The sequence below is a fragment of the Saccostrea cucullata genome, unplaced genomic scaffold (genome assembly GCF_032062105.1).
Source record: "Saccostrea cucullata isolate Sc308-1 unplaced genomic scaffold, CSIRO_AGI_Scuc_v1 ctg2945, whole genome shotgun sequence".
NCBI classification, from domain to species: domain Eukaryota; kingdom Metazoa; phylum Mollusca; class Bivalvia; order Ostreida; family Ostreidae; genus Saccostrea; species Saccostrea cuccullata.
In genome coordinates, this window is record NW_026924586.1 from 15710 (window position 1) to 41031 (window position 25322).

General features: G+C 32.1%; 1 protein-coding gene across 1 annotated transcript; it reads left to right on the forward strand.

Annotated features, from left to right (window-relative positions):
• Positions 1–1081: 1081 nt before the first annotated feature.
• LOC134266763 (uncharacterized) lies at positions 1082–23819 on the forward strand. Its single transcript, XM_062748989.1, has 14 exons — positions 1082–1176; positions 4533–4616; positions 6360–6622; positions 6768–6942; positions 9179–9535; positions 9695–9961; positions 10147–10394; positions 12541–12694; positions 12884–13024; positions 13119–13343; positions 16709–16969; positions 17084–17532; positions 17671–17821; positions 23665–23819. Exons 2-14 carry the CDS (start codon positions 4583–4585, stop codon positions 23817–23819), a joined length of 2880 nt encoding a protein of 959 aa, XP_062604973.1. The 5' UTR covers positions 1082–1176; positions 4533–4582.
• The last annotated feature ends 1503 nt before the right edge of the window (positions 23820–25322 follow it).

The window sequence follows — 25322 nt, forward strand, 5'->3', positions numbered from 1 at the left end:
AATATGAAAGTTGCATTCTATTTATCTAATTAGTGTATGCTTTTTTTGTTGATCATATTAAGTACTCCGAGTAATTACAAATACACTCAAATATTTTTTTTAAAGATTCTTTACCCAAGTATACATGTATACTTTTTGGCAAGTTTGGCTGAAATTGGACCAGTGGTTTTTGAGAAGAGTAAAAAATAAACAAAAAGTTTAATTACAGACAGACAGCTTAACACATGGACGCCTGAAAATATGATCAGAAAAGCTCACTTGAGCCTTAGGTTCAGATTAGCTAAAAAATACAATTATAAATTGTACATTACAAACTCTGAACCTAAAGCTCTTAACATGTTATTAATAACGTATTTTAACAACCAGTTAAAGACCGAGTTTAGCTATTGATGAATAATTTTCAACGGTTCCCAAACATTATGAAAGAACAAAGATAATCCTCTCATTATCATGTTACGACTGATGAAGTTTTCTAAAGCTTCGAATACATGCACTACTGTCAAAAACTTGTCAATTTTTAATTAGGTATATAGATAGCCAGTCTATCCAGTAACAAGAAAGGATATGACCAAGAAGTATGCCAAAATAATTATACTTTTTTCTTTTATGTTAAAAAAATTATAGACGCCAAAATTTGACTCAAGACTAGTCTCTAAACTCCACTCTAAGACTCCAGTCAATGAATTACACGGTGCCATCAAATTAACTCGAAAGTATTTTTTTTTTAATTCTAAATTCTGTTGATCCTGCATTGTAAATATTTTAACTAGGTAAGTTTCGAAAAATATTGAGAAACACCAAAAAAAAAAAATATGTTCTTCTTTTTTTTAAAAATCATTTAAATGCATGCTCCTAACTCTCTCATACTGTAAAGTTGACAGAGTACACGCTAATTGATAGGCAATCGGTTAATCGGTTATATATTTCAAATGATAACAAGTTATAGCTATTTAATTTATAAACTAATCAAACAATGCAATCTAAACAATATGTGGATATACCATGATATCAGTAATTTCAGAAAACGTTTAAATGTCATTAACAATGCACCTTTAAATAGTTATTTCTTCCGAGAATTCAAAGCGAAAGTAGGAAGTATATTTTGACAATTAAGCGCAGTATTTGTCAGACATAAAAATCTCTCCTCAATGTTTGAGCGTATTTCTTCTTTAACTGGTAAGTTTTCAAAATAGAAATTACTTAAGGCCAAATAACTATTTCAACATTTAATGTTATAATTATACAAGTATTCTGTAAAATATATATTTTACATAATAATGTGAATATATTTTTTTTTCACAAAAACATTTACAAAGAAATTTTAAAATGTGAAATATGTCAAGATGATTTATTTGGAGATGTCGAAATGGACTTTTACGAGAAGCACTGACTTTTACAGTTGACTGTTTACTTGGACATTTTAATATTCACATCTACGGAGGTACAGAATTGATAAAGGAAAAGAAAACCTTTATAGTGGTCATGGTAATGATGCTAGGGGCATTTGTATGTGAAGGCCTGGATTGAGGAAGGATGGTTGACGTTTTCTTCAAGGACAACTTATCTGTGCTTTTAAATAGCTCGTTATTTTCGTTGAATTAATTGTTGAGCTAAATTATTTTATTATATGATTGAATATTTTCCATCTCTGTGATTGGCTGAGATCCAACTATGTTAGAGAAATACTACGTTGTATTGACCTGCACGTGACGTTCCAGATCAATACAAGGATTTATTTCCTCTACATTGATCTAAAAATAGATCAGGAAATTCCAAATTGATACAAATTGTTTTAGAAATCTATTTAAACGACTATGACTTTTTTTTAACATGTGAATAAAAGATAAGCGAATATATATTTTTGGGTGATGGTGGTAAGAGGGGATGCAGGGACACCCCTCCAATACTTTTACTGAAGAACAATTTTTACTGTTTTCCCTGATAACAATCTTTACTGTTTTCTCTGATAATACTCCTTACTTTGAAAATCTATAGTATAAAAAAAAGACTGACATTATATTTTTTTTCATGGCAACTAAAATTGATAAAAACTTCAAATTGATACGATAGGTAAAGGTTATTTACATTTTAATTCTGCTTCTCTTTTGTATTTGGCTAGGACTTAAAAAAATAACTGTATCATTTTATCAGTGAATCATATAATAAAACAATTATTGCTGTTTTTTCGGTCAATACAATGATTTAGCTATCTTCGAAGTACAATATTCACCTCGCCCTCCGGGCTCGGTGAATATTGTACTCCTCAGATGGCTAAATCATTGTATTGACCTCAAAAACAGCAATAATTGTATAATATCGTAAAAGAGCTCCCCTACACTGTCCTAGTGTGAGAGTAATTCGTCAACCGTAAAAGTCAGTGCTTCTCGTAAAAGTCCACAAGAGATGTTCAACATCAAGTGCACGAACACATTTTTTTTTTGAAATTGAAAGATTTGCTTTGGGGGGGGGGGGGACAGGGAGGTCAACATTACCGCTACATTGCCAAAAATTTCAACCCTTCCCCCCACTGTTTTCCATACCTCAAAGGTTCTTTGACCTTTTATAAATGATATATTTCAATGATTATTCACAAAGTATTACAACTGAGAAAGCTAGCCTTTTATAAAAAAAAAAAAACATACTCTCTATAAGTTTTATGCTTGACAATAAGTTTACCTTTAACAAAAATATGTATTGATTTTTTAAAAGTCTGCATTTAAGACATGTTTACTTACTCAACCAACTTCACGGTTATTGAACATTAGACATATATACTAAGTATATATATACCTTATTTAGCAAATTGAATTAAATATTTTATATAATGTTAAATATGGAGATCAAGGCAAGAAAATAATGATTCAGGATTGAGGTAACTTGATTTTGATTACAGTTTGTTTATTAAAAAAATATATAAATGAAAAAAAATCGTTTAAATGAGTTGGGTAATCTGTAAAATCTATAAAGTTACCTTAATTAAAAAAAGACCAATATTTTTTCCTTTAAATATAGACGAATTTAGAAGCTTTTCAAAGCTAAAAAGAATGTAAATCTTTACTTTGAGGTTCGTATATGTCACAATTACATCAAGTTGTGGAATACATAATAACCAAAATGACTATATACTTGGGTCGTTCAAAATCTTGCAAAATGCTTATTTTTCATAATAAATCCCACAATGGCAAACGATAACGATAATATATTGATATCACAGACACGTGACGTTACTTATTTTTCTTTTTATAAAAAAATAACCCCAAACCTAACAATGGACAATGTTCGTATTATTAGGTATGTTTGGGTTAATTTTTTTTTATTTTATAAGAGAAAAAAAAAAAGTTATGTCAGGTGTCTGTGCTTGATATAAACCATTATTTAGTAAATATATTAAACATTAAAACAGTGCTGACTATTTTATCCAATTTTATGTGTAAATTCTTTGTATATGCAAGGCGCAAGATCCAATGTGACCCTAAGTTTATGATATTAAACGTCAAAATATGGATTTTGAATTTTTATCACAGGTTTATGCAGTGTGAACACACGCTGAATTTTCTATGATGCCATATTACCAAGTGTATGCAAAATAGTTTATGGTTAGACGATAAAATTTCAAGCAATATGCACAATAATTTACGAGCGTTATCAATATACGAGGGTTGTCCCGTAAAATCGTAGAAAAGTTGTCTAGTTTGAAAAATAACCATCACTGCGTTATGAAAATGTCACGACTCTTTAGTACATATATTATAAATATACAGAGCTTTCAGATAGATACATGCATAAATAAAGAAATTATTAGATTTTATGTTATGTATTGTATCGCCCTACGGCGCACGGATGATAACGTCAAAGTGTCTAAAACAAGCGTCACGTTTCATCTTTGCTTAAAATAAAGTTGGATAAGTCCCACTTAAATTTAAAAATTCCATTGATTCACATACGTGCGTGTCTATAACCAGTTTAGGAACTAATCTTGCACAAACATGCAATCTTCTAAAGATTTATTATGAAGTTACGGACAGTATTCTCACCATCAGTCAAGCAACAGACAATTTCATATCAACGGTCGACAGTGACAGTATCTTTTGCTGTTACAGTAGCAGTTTGTCCGTATAATTTGTACTACCTGTGGACTCAATCAAAAGGACTTTGCTTAGAAAACTTATATACTAAAGATCTGGTGATATTTGTCACATTCTCTTTCTTCTGTAATCATTTAAAGTCTCTTAAAGTGTCATTACAACACCCTAATCTAAGGGAACTGCTCTCCGTGAGTGTTAAATAATCCCTAACGCGCGCACATGGCTATGTACAATATATAGCCATTGTGTAAAGTACACAAAAAACAATTCTTCTTCTTGCATAATATATAAAAATATACTGTACTGTTACAATATTTTTTTTCCTATTACACTAGAATATCTCTATAGGATTTAATTTCTTTGTATATCATGAATCTTATAAGTTTTTGGTAAATAAAAACACGGGGGACTTTGTACATCCCCATTGTAATGATTGAACTCTTTCAGAATATGTGACATAAACTTGCCGTGATAGAATTCACCAATAGTTCATAAACATGAATCCATTTTGTATTCCACATGCAGATCAAGGTAAGTATCTAAGGTAAATTTTTGCAATATACCGTATAAGTGGAAATTTTAGCGAGACGCAAATTTAGAGATTTCTCCTTAAAAATTGGTATTTGATTTTTAGCGAGAAGTAGTTTTAGCGATTTTAAGATATTCATTTAAGAAACTATTACAAATAAAACGCAATTAATTTTTATTTTTAGCGATATTTAATTTCAGCGATCCCAGCACCCTCGCTAATAATGTCAAATTCAAATCCTTGCTAAAATGTCCACTTCAAGGTATATATATTAGATTAACATAATAAACCTACCGAATGTAAACTTCATAAAGTATTTATAAAACTAAATATATGTATACGATTGGGTGATCAAAAACTCGCAAACAGTCTCTATATTTACAAAACGACAATTTAGATCAGTCGTAGACATGTTCTATAAACTTCAGATTAAATGTTATGTTTTTCTTCATGTTTATATGTCGATATATGCGAAAATAACGTCAGTATGTACATGTAAAAGACTTGTAAAGACAGTGATTTTATCTGTCGAGCTCGAACATGAACATTCTTTTGCAGTATAGTAAAAAGAAATGTAAGATGAACAAGATTTGAAGACAAAGAATTTAATTTGCTAGATAAGAAAGATTGTTTGATTGATTGTACGTTTTTTAACGTCCCTGTCAAGAATTTTTCACTCATATGGTGACGAAACCACTTGCCGATGGAGAGCTGCAAATTTTGTCCTATACTCAGGGCCATTGAACACTTGGGAATCTTTTTCTTGCCAGCACTTACTGCGACACGGGGCCTCGGTTTATACGGTCTCATACGAAGGACCGGTCTCCACGTCCCGCAGTGGAATGAGATCCTGCGACGTAAGGATCGACTCCCCACTCCGAGTCTCTAGAGCAGACGCTCTAACCATTATGCCATGTGGGAAGAGAGGTGGTTAAAATGCTGTTTGTTCTGGCTTCGGTGTCATAAACCCTGGCACTTCCTTTTGTTAAAGTGAGACTGAGATCAAAAGTAAGCTTGTCGGAGTTATATTGCCTTTGAGCCTGGATTGTTACATGTGTAAATGTGTATTTTATACAATATAATTAATCCATTTAATTCCCAAGGTATATATTTATTCCACATTTTATAAATAACACGTGCTAGTCTGGGGAGTTGGATTGTAATTGTCGCAAAACTTATATAATTCTAAATAGAAAAAGCCTTATCAAACCATTTTTCTGCCAAAGGTCGGCAATCCATGATAAATAAAAGATTTTGAACATAAAAAAACCATAAGAAATACCGTATGACTCGAAAAACCTTTTAGCTACAGTGAACAGTACGCTACGGGATGTCCAGTCATGGCCGCTTGATCTCCTGAGCAGAACTATAGCGCATTACAATAGAAGGGTATATTGTACAGTGTACTAATTTTTACAATAATATATTAAACGCTGAAACCTTATTGTACTTCTTTCAGGGAAGTAATTTCATACATTCGAATTTTTTTTCACCCCTCGTATATATGGCTTTATACATTATATATTTTAAAAATTTAAATGAAAGCAATAAACAGTAGACATTCGTTCATTTCCTTTCACAGTCTAAATGATGTTGCAGTTTTGACTTGTGAAAAACATTATATAATTGTAAATAATTTCCAACTTTTGTTCATATGTTAGAAGATCTTGAAACACATAAATCATATAGTCATACTCTGGTCATTTTTCGATTGTCAGTGATGATGTTTTTTTTAACTTATTTAGTGGGGCATATTGCTTTGTTTCAACTGCAACAATTCAAAGAAAGAGCTAAAGAATGTCTGAGGCATGAAGACTTTGGTAACGCTTTTCATTATTACAATGAGGCTGTGAAGCATTGCAATGTGTTCGCCCATTTTCCGAATGTCCAGGAAGAACAGCCGAAACTTCTCAGCAATCGTTCAATGGTTTTAAGTAAAACTGGACACTTTGAATTGGCTTTAACGGACGCTCAACAATGTATTGGAATGAAACCTTTTTGGGAAAAGGTGATCTCTTTAAATAGAAGTTTAGTTAACACACTTTCATTTGTATAAAATTGTTATAAAAACAAGGAATCTGATTGAAAATTTAATTTTCATTTGTTTCTCCTATCCTTCAAATATATAAGGTAGACCACTATTTTTGTTTTAGGGATATTGGCGGGCTGCTACTGCCTACAAAGGTTTGAACAATATGTATGAAGCTCTGAATATGTTGATACAAGGCTACAATGCGACACTACCCCAGCGTAATCAAGGCATTATAATTGATTTCCTACAGGAAATCATCATCACAATCATTGACCCTCTTGTGAACAGATATCAAGGTATTTTAAATGAACAAAGAGAAATTATCATGATAGCATATGTGTAATATATATGTCTTGAAATTCTCGAATTCTTGAAACATGTCTAACGGGAAATGAAAAGAGGTATGTTTTCACCGGGAATGGAACCCGGTGATACTTAATTGCATCACTAGTCAAGCGCTCTACCAATTGAGCTTCCTAGGCAGATACATGTATTTATGAACTAATAAGTTGAACTAGCACCTCGATAAAAGATGGCATTTATAGATGACACTATAGAAATGAGCTGTACATGTAAGCCATCGACAAACAAGTTAATGAAACAAGAATATATATAAGCTCGTTTAAAGTCAAAATTTTTGCTGTTTTATTGCCAATATAATGGCTTTATCAGCAAATACAATCCATCATGAAGTCAATTTTATAGGTTTTTACAGACATTATGTATGGATTTGTATATTATCAAGAAATTTGAATCCGTTATTTATCTATAGAAACATTTAGTCCAATTTAATTTGTATCAGATGGATAATTCACGGAAGACCATACAAGACCTTTAAAAATATTTTTGAAATTTGATATAACTAATCGTTGAATTTGTTATAACGAATTTAATTCATAATAACAATTTCTTTGAATTTGTTATAACGATATTAATCTCTTATAACAAATTTGTTGCATTCATTATAACGAATTCTTTAATTTATTATAACGAATTTATTTCGTTAAAACGATTTCAAAATTTTTTTTATAACAGATTAAATTCGTTTAGACAAATTCTAAAGTTTGTTATAACAAGTTAAATTCGTTTAAACAAATTCCAAAGTTTGTTGTAACGAATTAAATTCGTTTAATAGAATTCAATCATCAGGGATCAATATAAATTATATGAATTCGATATAATGATGTGTTCGTTTTAACGAATTTAATTCTTTATAACAAATTATGAAATTCGCTTAAACGAATTTAATTCGTTAGAATAACAAGTTTTAGAATCTGTAAAACCGAGTTTGATTCGTATTAACAAAGTTTTGAATTCATTAGAACGAATAAAACATATTTGTTTTAACAGATTAAATTCATTAATACAAATTCAAAGAAATTGTTATAACGAAATATTTACTTTCGCGGTGTTTCTCTACTAAGCCAACAGTGAAAATCATTTGAATAACATTTGTGTGTCATGACGTCACAACGAAGCTGAGGAAACGTTAGTAAAAATGCAAAGATGTAGGGCAGCGAGAAATTCAAATACTGAGTATATTTTAGGTGCTTCCAAACATGTTAAATGTAAATATAAGGTCAGGAATGTTCTCCAGTTTAGAGTGAGTTATTGGTGTGTGAATCACACATAACAGACTTGCACATAAGCATATTTTTCATGAAGGGCTAGCGCGCTTCATGAAATATGCCTACATGTACGTGAAAGTCTTTGTGATTCACACACCAATAATTCACTCAAAACTGAAAAACATTCCTTAATTAATTTGGTTATAACAAATTCGACAATACGTCATATCGGATTCAAACATATTTTTCAATAGGTCCTAAATAGGCCTCTGATACCCTGATTGATGTGCGGATTTTTTCAAGTAATGTCATTATTGAGTTAAACTTTGTATTTAAATTGTACCATCCACCCCCTTGAAAAGCGGTATGGTACGTCCCCCGTCTGTACGTCCGGGCGTCCGTAGTTCGTCCGTCTATACATGTTGGTATAGGTCCGTCTATCTGTCTGTAACGTTTTGGGGTACCCATCTCTTATCCACAACTCCTCTAATACCAATGTATGTTTACTTAAACATTAATATTTGGTGAAGCATGGGATACGTTAAACCAACTTCTATTCGCGACGACTTTATTTTGCGATTTACCGAGGGTAAACTAGTTCGCGACGATTTATTTCCGCGATCAAGCCTTTTTGGAACTGTTTTAGTAGAAAAAGAGACTTTGAGGACGCGTTCGCGGCGAGAAATATTCACGATGACGAGGCTCTCGCGAACGTCACCCAAATTTCTTGCACACGAATAAAAGTAGGTTTACTGTTTGTTATATGTAATTTGTTACTTTTTTTATTTCGTAAAATATACATGCCACTCTTCATACGTATCGCGAGTTCAACATCACTGTTTTTTTTAAGTAAAATAATATTTTATTCATACTAGATAATTATATACATATTTTTAAAACGATATGCTGTTATAACTAAGAATATTTCACTATTTAAAGGAAAATTAAAACTCCCTTTATCTAGGTGATTGCTATTTCCTTTTGGCTAACTTGGAACATAACATTGAGTCCCTCGGCGCCGAAGTTCAAGAGAAAATTTTACAACGATTGGCAAGCAGTCAACAATGGGAAGGCATTAGTTTGCTTGTCACAGGAGTACACAGAGGCCCGGAGAGTTTTCTGGATTATTCGTTTACGAACGTTTCTGCAGAGAAAATTTCGGTAGGCTGTCTTTTGAAAGATCTCTCCATCACTGATTTAAAAGGATATGGGATGCAACTTGCTGCAGCGCTTCTAAAAAATGGTGCTTCTTATCAAGATATCGAATTAAAGTGGGGTTCCCCTGTTCTTCATGTCGTGCTTGTTAAAACATTGGAAACTGGTATATTTTTCATGTACACATTAATTATCATAATGACAATTTTCTTTTGTATTTTGCGATTAAAGTTGGATCTACTTCTACGGATATTGCACATAAATGAAAAATGTATTAAGTCAGAAAAATCAAATTTTCACATAATTCTTAATAATATATTGTCAGGGAACGAGGAGCTGATGAAATTGATCTTGAGGAAATATTTGGACACCCAAGACAAAAAGAACGTAGTTGATACATATGGTCATTCAGCTCTTCACGTCATAACTCAGTTTAGACCTTGTTGCGATGAAAGGAATAAGTTATTGTCAATTTGTATTGAATCGGGTTGCAACGCTTTTATTTTTGACAAATCTGAAAAACTTTCCATAGACTACTGTGAACCGAATGACAAATGCTTCGAATCTTTATCAAGAATATTTGGGGATACTGGTTTGTGGAATAACTATTTTATATCTCTAATACATATATAAATTCTAGTGTTTTATGTCTTCAAATCATTGTAAATCACAGATCTTTTAAACTTTCTGCGAAATTTTCAAATTAAAACATGCACTAACACATTAAAACGACAAATTTCTCTCTTAGACTGAAATTTCACTATTTCTTTTAACCAGATACTGTTCGAAAACATGTTGTCGGACTCAAAGAGAAAGGAAATACAGCAAAGGAGGAGAAACAATACGAACAGGCTCTCCTTTATTATAGCAGAGCCATAAATTTGTCCACGCGATGTGACAGTTTACAAAGAGACAGCGCTATGCTTTATACCAACAGATGTACAGTTTACTCGGAACAAAACAATCTACAAGAAGCCATAAAAGACGCGGAGTTGGCAATCAAAATAGACAACACATGGATAAAGGTAATGAATTTCGAAAGATATTATCGATTCTTTAGTATGATAGCTTTTTACACTTTTGCTTTGCAGCATCATGTGATTATCTATTTAATCATTATTCGGGCAAAATTTTATAACTTATTCAAAATAAAAAAAACCCCTAAAATAGCATACAAAAAAATATTATTGTGTCAAGATACGTGTATGCTCATATCAAGGGCATTCACATGTCTTTCCTTAGACATTCCTAAAAACCGGTGATGAAAATATTCAAAGACCATTTGAAGATTTCTTTAAAAATGTTGTTTCAAATATTGCAAAACCTATGTTGAAGTTTATTATTTCGATTCTTCTGTTTCCAAACCATATTGAACTAGGGCTAATTGTAACGGGAACCGTTACAGATGTTCCCCAAACGCTCCCCAACTCCCTTTTGTGGCATATTTTCTGTACGCTTCATTAAATAAGACAAACACGATGCATTTTAGACTTTAACATTATTTACCCAGAAGTATATCAAGTTTATTCAAATTTCAGCATTGCACGCATGCACATTTGAATGCATGTGCGTAATGACCATATCATCTTGTCTACACTATTCGTATATTTTAATATACTAAATATTACAACATTTATTCCATACGTATCTAAAAATATGTTTAATCCAGTGTATTTGTAATTTTACTCATTTCACGTGCACGCACGTGCATGCATGTGCATCATGATCATACACTACTGTAGGAGCCCATAATGTCTATCTATGTTCTGAATCCCATTCTTTTTGATTGAAAAATAAGGAAATTAAAGCCATTTAAAGTTTCAGCCAATCAAATTGCAGCGAACGTGCATGCGCGTGATTTCATGACAATTATTATACATCATATTGTAGGACATCCTAAAGCATGCCTATGATTTAAATTTCAAAGCATTTCTTCAAAAAACAATAAAGATATTGAAAATTTTGTTTCAGCCAATCAGAACAAAGCGCACGTTCATGCACGTGCCTGCATGTGCATGATGGCCATACCCTTTTGTAGGAGTCCATAATGTCTATCTATCTTCTGAATCCCATCCTGTTTGGTTTAAAAACAAGGGAGTTATCGCTATTTAAAGTTTTAGCCAATCAGATTGCAGCGCACGTGCATGCGCGTGCTTTCATGACAATTGTTATATATCATTTTGTAGGACATCCTAAAGTATGCCTATGTTTTGAATTTCAAAGCATTTCGTCAAAAAACAGAAAAGATATTGAGATTTTTGTTTCAGCCAATCAGAGCGAAGCGCACGTGCATGCGCGTAAGTTCGTGCTAATTTGACAGTGTCACATTATCTACACTATTAATATATCATTATATAATGAGTTTCAAGTCAATTCATTAAAAAATGTAAAAGTTATAGCTATATTAAGTATATCAGTCATTTCACTCATATCACGCGCACGCACGTGCACGCGTATGCGCGCAAAATGACCTTCGTTCCGCACACCTACACTACACACCCATTAACCCTAAAAAGGTTTTAGGTCAGTTGGGTGAACAGTTTCTGAGAACACTTCCGGACAAAAAAGTACCGGAGAACAAATAAGAAAAAAAAGAATAATAATAATAATAATAATAATAATAAGAAACCGAGTAAAAACAATATGTTCCCAAACTCCGTTTGGGGAACATAATAAGACAAAAAAAAATATCAAAAATAGGTAAACGGGTAAAAACAGACACAAAAATATCTCGTAGATCATATTTACAGGTACTTCTTTCTTTGAAAACTAATGAAGAGCTACAAGGTACTACATAAGCGTATATTTCTCCACATGACCAGTTGATCATGATTAAATATGATTATCGGACACTGTTTTAATTTTACTAAGTTTGGTTCTAAAACATTATTTTACATAATAGATGTAGCAGCGTGTGTGAAAAACGTTTTCTTTACTTCATGAACATAAATTAGGAAGCCAGATTGGAGAAGAATGAACATCCAAATCTAATAAGATTTATGTGAATTTTAATCTGAAATTGAAATTAAAAAAGTGCATGAGTTTTAAATATTTATTGAAATACATTCTCTTGTTTCAATTTCATTAAATATTCCCAGTATTACACGTTATATTTTATTATTGTATATGTACGCGGTAAATGGATTATTAAACAATTAAATATATCCATAGGGTCATTGGAGGAAAACACAGTTGCTTCGAAGAATAGGACAGAACTTAGAAGCCTTTTCCGCTGCTGTTGTAGGACTAAGTATATCCGAGGTTGCCCAGAAAGAAAAATGTGAACTTGTCGTGGAATGTGTAAAATCATTTCAATACCTTACTGGTAGGAAAACGAATATTATTTTTTTGAATTTTAAATAATTTCAATACTTTCTGGAAAAAATACGAATGGTAATTTTGAACTTCATTAAGATTAAAACAAAATTATTTTCGTGTTTTTTCCTAATATTTTTATATGATACTATAAGGAAATTATTCAATGTTTTTTTTTCTAATTTCATGCAACTACCAGATTCAGAAAAGAAGGAAAAGTATACTACCTTCTCAGACATCCCAGTTCAATTTTGGCCTTCTGTGTTGCAAAAACTCAGCAAGGAAACAGAATGGTTATGCATAAAACAATTGGTTTTGGGAATAGAACAAAACAATGATGGTATTTTATTAGTCTATTCTTTCGTAAGATTTTCTTAATTTTTATACGTATTATATTGATGTCTATATAATTTCAAAATCATTGATTACTCCAGAAGTAAAAGGTATCGCCAGGGATACAGACTTCAGCACGATAAGATACGATAATCTTTTTGCATTCATCATTGGACAGCACAATTTAGAGACTGTTAGCTCTTGGATTGTTCCCCTTATTATACATATAACCACAAAACCAGAAGGAAGCAACAACTTAATGAGGTTCAAAGAGTGGGAAGGCGACACACCATTACATGCAGCAGCAAAATTCTCGATCCTTACTGGTTTGTTAAATTCATTTATTTTTAAAATACCGTTTCATGCAAATTGTAATGCATTTGGCTGAAGATAATAGTCATTATTCTGTCTCTCTGGTAGTGCTTTTTATGTGTTAGCAGTTTGCAGGGGTGCATGAATATGTTACATGTTTTTGATCTAATAGAAAGAAACATATGGAGATAACGAACAGTATTCCAGATCACAAGATGGAGTAATAATAGGCCCAGGGGCCACATCGCTCACCTGAGCACATCGGCTATCTAGGAAAAAGCACACATCAGATCAGAATTGAAATGTTTACTGAAGGGCCGGGGGTTGAGGGGCTTGAATTCTAATACTACCTGAGAATGCCTCCATATCAATTCTACATACAACTCCTTGAGGAAGTTCTTGAGAAAAAAAAGATTTTCTTATAGAATTTTTTAAAAACATTTTGTTTGTACATATTATTTTGTAATAATTTGAATTTTACCCTCCTGTTGTTTCTCCCCTACCCCAAAGGGTACTCATGATTTGAACAAATTTAAGTAATCAATACATGAGGATGTTTACATGTCAATATGACTTACATACTGTGAAATCATTTTAATTGTGGGGTGCCAATGTTCGTGGGTGAGCAAAATTTGACCAGTTCACGCGGACATAATTTTGTGGGTCACTCGCAAATACAGTGATTTAATGAACCAATATGCTAACAAATATAAACGTTCTAGGGGATGTGAATTCAAGGGTAAGGGTGACCCACGAAATCCACGAGCACTGGAACTACGTACAATGCAGATTCTACAGTAGCTTTTCTGTTATTGAATTTTTCCCTTTACCAGTATTTTCCTAATATGTAAAACATTGATCCACCATTGAGACCCTTCTCTACCCTAAGAGGTTATGATTTGAACAAATTTAATTATACGCTACCTACCTTAGGATGCTTCCATATAAATATAATATCACTAATCGTGGCTTTGCTATTCTTTGAAAAACGATGAATTTCCCATGTATTTTTTTTTAAGTGTGACCGACCATTGTAGCTCCACCCTACCTCCGGGATTCATGATTTGAATAAACTTGAATGTACACTATCTGAGGATGATTCAACATGAATTTCATCTTTCCTGTCCCTATGGATCTTGAGAAGAAGATTTTTAATGACTTTTCCTACATATTAATATGTAAAAATCGTCCATTGTGGCCCCACCCTACCTCGGGGGGTCATGATTTTTAAAAAAAAATTAATGTTCTTTACCTGAGGATGATTCAACTTGAGTTTCATCTTTTCTGTCCCAATGGTTCTTGAGAAGAAGATTTTTAAATATTTTTCCTTCATATTCATATGTAAAAATGTGATCACCCATTGGGGCCCCACCCTGAACAAACTTGAATGTATACTACCTGAAGATGATTCCACATGAGTTTCATCTTTCCCGTCCTTATGGATCTTGAAAAGAAGATTTTTAAAGATTTTACCTAATATATTCTAATGTAAAAATTTGATCACTTATTGTGGCCCCACCCTACCCCGGGGTTTCATGATTTGAACAAACTTGAATGTACACTGCCTAAGGATGATTCAACATGAGTTTCTTCTTTCCTGTCCCTATGGATCTTGACAAGAAGATTTCTATAGATTTTTTTTTTTTATAAATTCCAATGTAAAAATTTTATCAACCATTGTGACCCCACAGCACCCTTGGAGGTCATGATTTGAACAAATTTGAATGTACATTAGAATGATTACATACGAGTTTCATATTTCCTGGCCTAGTGTTTCTTTGAAGAATTTTTTTTATATTGCCATTAATTTTTCACTAATTCATAGTTATATCCCCTTGGAAGAGGACATGGCCCTTCATTTGAAAAAAAAAAACTTGAATCCCCTTTACCCAACAATACCTTTTACCAAGTTTGCTTGAAATTGGACCAGCGGTTCTTGAGAAAAGATGAAAATGTGAAAAGTTTACACAGACGCCAACGACAACAACGACACCAACGACAACGACGACAGACAACGGACAAATTTTGATCAGAAAAGCTCACTTGAGCCTTAGGCTTAGGTGGGCTAATAAAAACAGAATACTGAAGGATTCTATAACATGCCAATGTCTACCATGACACGTGTACGCGATCTGATATTTCAATGCCAGCGCAATTTCCAATTCTAATGCCTTGCACTTGGAGAAAGGAAATTTTAACACTCGGAAGATAATCTACCCCACGCCTCTCGATCATGAAACAAAATGTTTTTTTACCATAATGCTTCTGAGACAGACTCAAAATTAAACAAAATTAAGCGTGACCTCACGGCCTGGGGTCTCTGTGAGGTAATGCACTACTGATTTTTGCTGATTATTACTGATCAATTGAATTTAGTGCTGTCAAATCGGACAATTTTTAGTAACCGGTTACTCGATTAATCTTCCGACCGAGTATCCGGTTACTCGGATGATATTTCGTAAAAGTATACATATCTATTATTCAATAATTATCCAATTCTTTACTCATCTGTAGTAGTAATACACAAATACACTGAATATAAACATTATTTACAATGCACACAATAAATAAAGAATTTTGAGTTAAGATTAAAGAAAATGCATAATGCACTCTATAAAAATAAATTTATAGTCGTCAGTCACCATTTTACAATGGCTTTCGTTAAGTGTCCTTATTCAGTTTCCAATATATTGTAATCAATTAGAATAATGATTTACATACTCCGTAACTACTGTATAATTTGTGAAATTTCCAGTAAATCGCTTGTTTTCAAATAATATTTTTAGCTTAGGTGATTTAATAGATTTTAAATCAGCTGTATTTTTGATATACTTCCAAGCTTAATATTGTTTCGGCGACATCACGTTAAATTATTAATTGCGGTAATTATAACTCAAGTCTTCAGAACTTGTATGACCCATACACTCAAAGCTATCAATTATATAAACTGTACAAACTAATCAATACATGTCGATCCACTAGGTCTAGCCTAATGGTACCTAAAATTAGAGAAATGTATTAGTCTTCATTTTTCAGACAATATTACATTCACTTTCTTTGTAATCACTATGTAAAATGTATTTTATCCGTCGAGTAACAAATTGCAGTTTTACCAACCCATTCTCGCATCGTTCGACAGTTAACTGGTTAACCAGGAACTCGTTTACATCACTAGTTAAAATGCTTTTGTTTTGTTCTCCTCCTCTGTCTATAGGTATTGAATAACCAAACAAAGCATGCTACGTTAGTGTATGTTGAGCAATGATGCCTCTTTCAAAAAATGTGAATGTCACGGCACCTTGTTTAAAATACAAACCAAATTCAATTATTGAAGCGACAAAACCCTATATTTTTTTTTGTTTACATGTACATGTTATAGGAAATGCTGCACTTTTGAGATACATGGAGGAGATTTCAAAGAAGGTGAATATTTATGATGGTTTAAAGAATTCGCCGCTTCATTCCATTGTGAAAATGCCTAGACCATCCCAAATCGACATTTTCCCAGAAGTTGTCGAAATGCTACTCCACTTTGGTGTTTCAGCTGATCTGCTTGATAAAGAAGGGAAAACCGCTGTAGACTACATTGATCAGGCCAAATATCCTAGAATATTTGAAATTCTGGAAAGAAAAAGTAATGGTATTCTCTTAGTATTATAATGGCAATGTTTTGCTTTTAATTGAAATTGTTTTACTTAATCAAATATTTTTTCTCTGTATCTCTTTTTCTTTCACGTATTTGTTATGTTTTTAGAATTAAAAGCACCACAAACTGATGAGGAAAGCAGCGAAAAAAACTCTCAGATGACTGAAAACAACCAAGGAAAGGGATCAGTGTTGACAAGCTCAAATCGTGGGAAAGACCGATCTATAAAACGAGAAATAACCAAAAATACTGCAAATCCTCAACACCAAGAACAAGTTAAAACATGTGATAGCCTTTCTTCCAATAACACAACAGAATTGGTAACAAATGAATTTGAAACATCAAAGAACGAAGGTGATAGAATGTTCAAAGAAAGAAAATACGAGTCCGCGTTGAAATCATACAGAAAAGCAAAGGAGTTCATGAAAATCGCCAAAGACAGTGAAGTCATTTCAATATTTTGCAAGATGGCAGATTGTTATCTTAATTTTGAGCAATTCAAAAAGATCATTGAAGAAAGCAAGCATTTTATATCATTCCTTGGAAACTCTTTCCAGGTCTGTATATGTACGTCATTTCCAACTAAAAATTTGCACATATATGTCTAACAAAATTTAATCGTTTCTTATCAAACTTTTTTAATAAGCAAGTGCATGAATATTTATCTATTTCATGATTTATTGAATATGTTTTAGGCTCAATTTAGAATCGGTAAAGCCTATGCTGGTCTACGGCAACATAGTGTAGCAGTTAAAACATTCTGTATTGCATACGGCTTGACAAATGCAAATCACGATGATTTACTATATGAACTCGCCAAAACCTACACAAGCTGTAACTTTAAAGGTATGAATATACATTTATCAGCTATATTAAAAATTGTGTTGAAGGTTATTTTTAACAATTTTTATTTATAGGAATGACCTGTCATTTTTTATAATATGATTTTTTTTTACCTTGAACAATGTTAAATGTTATCGCCACATCTTTCTTTACACTCATTACTATAATGAAAAATCATTGATATTATCCGACGTAAAAATCTAAATACATGTAACTTTTCTCATAATGGACTTTGACGTGAAGCGCTGACTTTTACAGTTGACGGCTTACTTTTACACAAGCAAAATGTACAGAATCCATTTTACGATATAAATATTTAGATCAACATTTAATCAGACGAAAATAAAGTATTTTTTAATGCACATATAAGTTGTCCTTGAAGAAAACGACAACCACCCTACCCTCAACTCCTGGTTTTCACATGTTAGTGTCCCTAACACCATACCTATGTCCACTGTAAGGTGATCTTATTTATTATCAATTCTGTACTTCCGTACATGATATAAGTTAAAATGTCCAAGTAAACCGTCAACTGTAGAAGTCAGTGCTTCTCGTAAAAGTCCTATAGTCACCACTGAACTCAACACATTTTTTATGGCACTTTTACCCGTCATCAAAAATATGCAAACACTATTCTGGATTTATGCGTGAAATAATATTTAACACTACTTGTCTAAGGTAGTACAAATCATCAAACCTATGTCCGCGTAAAATCGACTTTATTTACGGAAATACATGTATACGGGTCAGTCACAATACGAAATTTATTTCACGGACTTTGAAATTGAATATACTGCAGCACTGTTATTAAGATCTTCCTTAACGGACGATCTTGTTGTTTTCGTTCGATTTCTTTTTCCCTATCATTATTCTTTTTTCTTACCGATTTTTGCCCGCGAGTTCTCGGAAATGGCTCAACACATTTTCACCAAACTTTCAGATCTGATAGATATTCATCTGAGCCTTGTCGGAAACGTTAGTCGTCGATGACGTCACGTCCGGTCGTGAGAGATGGACGATTTTCTGATCTTTAGGGGGTCGGCTTGTCCTGGAAACTAGCTCCTTTCGAAACAACTTAAGATATTGCGTCAAGATTTTCAGTGGAAGTAATGTAAGGTTTGTTGAGCTACAGCAGGCGTCCAAACCTTTCTAGTACAAAAGGCGCCGAGGCTTGGTAGAGCCCAAAAATGTTTCGGAAACTTCTCACAAAATTTAACATCCTTTGTTTCATATCTACGTATCTATTCATAATTTGTTAAAACAAAATAAAGAAAAGTTGTGCAGAATTATAAGACCTTTCATTTGAGATCAAAAAAGGGGCTAATTCCTCAAATTAGGAGCTCAGATGGGCCAAAAAAATCTTCCATCTTTAACTCTTTAATTATCAATATTTTATAATACATCACAGAAGCGAAGATATTCATTTTAAAGATTTGCAACAATATATTATGAACTTTTTATAATATCCTGTGTAATTAGGGGTCAGAAGAGGTCAGAATGCTTAATATTTGATGCATTATATCTCAAAAATGGGGAATATTTTGATAAGCAATATTGAACAAAAGTAGAATAATGTTCTAAACAATATGCACACTTTTAATTTTTTTTTTAAATGGACCCATTAAGGACTTGTAGGTATGGCCCCTAAATATTTCCATTCAGCATAACTCTATAACGAAAAAAAATCTCTGAATAGGCGTTGAAGCAAAAGATTTTAAAATCACAAGACCTTTCATTTGAGATGAAGAAAAAGGGGCTGATTTCTCATATTAGGCGCTCAAAGGGGTCAAAAATCTTTCATCCTTAACTCTTTAATGATCAAATTTTGTAATACATCACAGAAGAAAATATATTTATCTTGACGAGTTGCAACAATATATTATAAAATTTTGATAATATGTTACGTAATTAGGGGTCAGAAGGGACCAGAATGCTAAATCTTTCATTAATCATATCTCAAAAAGGGGGAATATTTTGATAAGCAATATTGAACCAAAGCTGGTCAAAATAATGTTCTAAACAATATGCATTCTTGAAATTTTCGTAAAATAGTCCCATTTAAGACTTGTAGGTATGGCCCCTAAATATGTCCACTCAACATATCTCCATAACGAAAAGAAATCTCTGAATAGGTGTTAATGAAAAAGTCTTTAAATGTCAAGACCTTTCATTTGAGATCAAGAAAAAGGGGCTGACTCCTCAAATTAGGGGCTCAGAGTGGCCAAAAGTCTTTCATCTATATCTCCTTAATGATCAATATTTTGTAATACATCACTAAAGCAAAGATTTTCATCTAAAAGATTTGCAACAATATATTATAAAATGTTGATCCTGTGTTGCGTAATAAGGGTTTCCAAGGGGCCAAAATGCTATACCTTTGATCATTTACGTCTCAAAACTCTCGTATATAAAATAAAGGATGCGCAAATTCTTGGCACAGCTTTGTTAAGTAAAAGTTTGTTTTATAGAAATTCCATTTTTCAACGTGCGAAACCTAAAAGGCATCAAAAAGATTGAATGGATAAAGATCGTTTACAGACTTATTGAAAATGGAGATTGGAAAAGAGCTAAAAGAATATACACAGATCTATCCCGATGGTTCGAAAATTTTCAACATGTTTTCGATTTAAAAGTTTTATGTAATATTAACAAAGCACCAAATCATCGATGGATCATTCATTTTATATTGGAATTATTGCATAATGGAAGTGACTTTCACACACTACATATAGAAAGGAATGAACCCTATCTTCATGCATGTGTCAGACTAACACTTGCAACAGGTAAACAAACTTTCCTATCAAATTTCTTTGCGAATTTTACATATTATATTTCTCAAATTCAAAAGGTTTTTCCTACAAATGTAAAGGAAAGATACATGTAGTTAAAATTAAGAAAAAGTTTCATTTTACCATTAATTTATACATCGTCATTTCTACATCAAATTTCAAACCGACTGTTTATAATTAAGCGAAAGAGAGCACTTTTTAAAACGGTTTAGAAAGCTGCTTAATGAATCTGAAATATGAAAAAAATAAAGATGTTTATTTCATATGTACAGGCGTTTTAAAACACACGATCCCCCCCCCAAAAAAAAAAAAAAATATAATCAACATTTTTTTACATTCGATGGAATAATGAATTCCGTCATTTTACTAGGTGAAATGGACTTGTTTGAAGAAGTGTTCAATAAAGCAAAAGAAAGAAAAGAAGAAAGTAAAGAAGATGGCCAGAACAACACTGTCCTTCATCTTGCCGTGAATCAGATAACGATATGTTGTAACCCAGATTTTCGCGTATTTCTTGTCCAAAGACTACTTGATATCGGTGTTGATCCAACTCTATTAAATAAGCAAAAGAAGACCGCATTAAAATGTGTTCCGAAAAGCTTAAAGGGCCTTGCAGATTTTATGAGAAATTATGGTATGTATTCATTTCAAAGTCCGTATTAAAAGCACAAGCTTAAGAGGGAATGGAATATTGAATAAACACTGGATTTAAATTTTTTTGATATTTTCAAAGATAATATATTATATCTTAATAATTATATAGTAAAAATTTAAAAAAAAAAAAAAAAAAAAAAAAAAAAAATTCATTCAACGCAAACTTGTACAAAGCAAAAATGGAGAAAAAATATTAAAAAATATTTTTGAATCTCGAAGTACATCTCTAATTGACATACTATTTCTAAGTATATGATGTATATTGTGAAAAATAAAAAAAATCCTTTGATCTATGTTTATACTTCGACCAAGAGATTTTTGATTTAAAGAAATGATGTAGCTTTGAAAGAGCACATTAATTTTTCGTCAAAGGTCAACATGTTCAAAATTTTTTTTTTACAATAGCCCCAAAACTATGTGAGGTATAAAGTTAAAGCTTTTACAGTTTATAATTTTTTCATTGCTTAACAGATAGAAAGTATCACGTGATAAAAAAATACTTGGAAAAAATATTAATTGAGAACAATTCTTTTTAAAAATGCATACATTTTCAAAAAACACATAATTAATTACGTGCTCAGAGTGAAAACCATCATTGCAGAAACAAAAATTGTTTATGAATGAAGGGCAAGTTGGACTTGGATTGCCTATGGAAAGTTGTTTTCCCTGTTTATTTTGAAAGTGAAAGTACATTGCAAATGGCGGATTCTATAGGGGTCTTGTCTTTATACATGTCATGCTTTCAATAACAGTCTTTCAGAGACCATTCACGTTCAACTTGCCCTCCAGTGATAAACATATATTATTTCTGCAATGATGGTTTTCACAAAAAGGACAAAATTAAACAGGTGCATTTTTTTAAATATGCACATTTTCTGATACAATTTTTCAAAAAAAAAAAAATCTTTTTAAAAATATTTGTTATCAAGTGATATTTTCTATCTATTAATCAATGATACATTTATAAAGTGTAAACGTTTTGACCGAATACCACACATAGATTTGGAGCTATTGTAAAAATAATCTTTTAGACATGTTGACCTTTGACGAAATTATTGAATTATTATAATTCATTTTTTTTTACATTTCTACAGGAATACCTAAGTCTAAAAAAAAAAGTTTAAAAAAAAATAAAAATAAATAAATAAAAAAAAAAGAAATCAAAAAACTATTAATTGCTCAGCCTCCAATAGTCAGGAATGAAAGTGTTTTTCCAAATTTAAATGTTTTGAGTACATACATGTTTCATCGCTAAAGGCCAATATACATTTTTTTTTACAAATAGAAAATCTCCAGGAGTAAAATGATGCCTTTTTCCTAAATAATGAAAAATACGTAATGATAAACAAAGATTTCTAATGACGATGACAATGATAATGATTTTTATCTTGAATTTCTATATCGGATGATTATTTCACCTTTTTCTTGTAATATGTTTAATGACACCATTCCTTGCTCATTAAAGGCTACGTTTCTTCCATAAAGGATTTAATATTGGCATACATGGGTTCTAGAACCACTTACCCTTCTTTCACTACCCTTCACTGCGCTTGATAAGTGGGGGAATGGGTTAACCTACGTCCCTATGCTCAATGTCCATATGATGTCTATCTATGCCAAAAAGTGAGGGAGAACTTACCCCATCCCAACCCCACCCCACCCAAGCCCCCTGATTCTGACGCAAATTATGGATGCATTTCAATATCATATACTATTAGTTGGCGCAACATTCATAATTATGAAAATTCTGGGTTATCGAAAGAGTTTATCATAAAAAAAATTAAGCCTAAAATTCTTAAAAAATTACCATGCACATTTCTAAAATTTTACTTCGTTTGTACGTGTAGGCAATTCCCAGCAGCATCTAGAAGCATTTCGGTCCAATTAAAGACATTTTCCTGTCTACATACATACTTTTTTGGATAACTGTGCTCCATGTCATTTAACGACGCTTGATTCATTTATTTTTATGCTTTGAGTAAAAATTGATTTTTCATAGATGGCTATAAAACAGTCATATACCCTACAACTTAATTCAAAATATCTGCAACTTACGTTGTATGAATATCTAAGCTATAGGTAATATTTATTATAAATGTCTTTTTTTGCATTACAGTTGTGCAATTTGTAATTTAAATAAAAAGTCTTTATTATGTAACCGTGCCAAACTTTGGTATGCTTCGTTAGGCGTCTTTAATCAAATTGATATTGCTGTATAGTTTTTAGGATCACCAGCAAACACCCATTTTTGTAATTTTTCATAGGGTTCATAGAAAAGGCGCGCTCAATACAGAACGTTTCTAACACCTTCGTTCAAGCGATTACTATCAAGTCATGTTTAATTAATAAATGACAGAATGACTTATGAAGGGATAAATTGTGTATACATGTATTTTATTTTAGAGTCTAAAAGACAATTAGATATGCAAGAAAAAAAGGACGAAAGAAGGCAAGATTTAAAAACATTTCAACTACAAATGAAGGCTGAGAAGGAAAAGCGAGTGGAACAAAAGAAGCTGGAGAGAAAAAGAAGGTTTAATTTTGTTAAAAACTTTTAATCCATTATTATCACACTTCGTAATTGACGACGGATTTTTCTGTTTTTTCCTGATCTGGACAAGGAGCACACAGTGGGTATGACCAAACGGTAGCTATAGGGAATGCTCACTCCCTAATTGCACCTGATCCCACCTCCTATGTTTTGGAAGTCCATGTTTGCTCTACGTCTATGTTGAACTGTTTTAGGGATTTTTGATCTTTAATACAGCTTGTTTTCTCCATTTGTTTCACTGAAATACTATTCGTTATCTCCATATATTTAATCAATAGTGTTTGAATATTTAAAATGCAAGATTTTGAAGCTCCTTGTTGATATTAATAGCATAATCATATTTTAGATTCGATGATGATCTCCAATTAGCCATGGATAAAGAATGCACATCCAAATGCCATGTACGGCTACAGGAAGCAAAAGAATACATGAGCTTAAATGAATTTCGAAATGCTTGTCTAAAGTTGACAGATATTTTTCTAGCTAAGCATAGATCAGAAGCACATCACCAACTCGTAGAAAAAGGAATTCAGCTTATTATCCACCTTTTTGGATCCACCGGAAGTCCAGGTCTATTTATCTCTATCTCTCTCTCTCTCTCTCATTTCTCATTTTTCTTTCTATCTTTCTTAGGATGCACCCCGCACTTGTTGGTATAAGGTGGACTGACAAAATCCAGGAAGTTTTTTTTTGTGAATTGTCAAATTATTTAGGAAAGTCATCCTCTTCCTAAATCCTGTCAGTACATAGTTTCATTTTAGTTCTCTTTGTTAATATTTTTGCCCCCACACATACCTTGAAACTGTTGTTTCGAATGTGCATGAATATATTTTTACATGACTAACGTCAATTGTTTTTCCTTTGTGACACTAGTCTAGCCGACATCTAAGTTTTATAGAAATGTACATATAATTATTATGATGTTTAATTATAACCAGTAGCTCTATCGCTATAACTTTACACTCTTTTTAGGCAACATAGTATCGATTTCGTCTTGAAAACTAAAGATAAAATAGCTAAAACCACTTCTTCCTAGTTATTAAAAAAATATCGATATCTCGGAATCTCGAAATTGAAGAAAATGACTCATGTTTTAAGCTTTTACAACTGAAAAAATATTAAGATATCCGTGGTATCGAAATGTTTCAGAGTTAAGACTCAGCATCTAAGCTTAAGATTTGAGCGCTAAGCGTGAGCTTTTCATTTCATAGAAGAATTCAATAGTCAGTGAAAAAATGCATCCTTTCATCATTTTATGGTCATCAAAAATTTATCAGCAAATACAATTTATCATTTAGTCAAATAATGACTGACGTTTTTCATACTAATTGTTAGTCCATTATTTGTACACTGAATTGACGACGGATTTTTTCCTTTATTTCCTGATCATGACAATGAGCACACGGCGAATTTGATCGGTCAGTAGGTGATAATTACTCATTTATGGTACCTGATCTTACCTCTGATGTTTTGCTCTGCTTCTATTTTGTATTGTTTAATGGACTTTTGA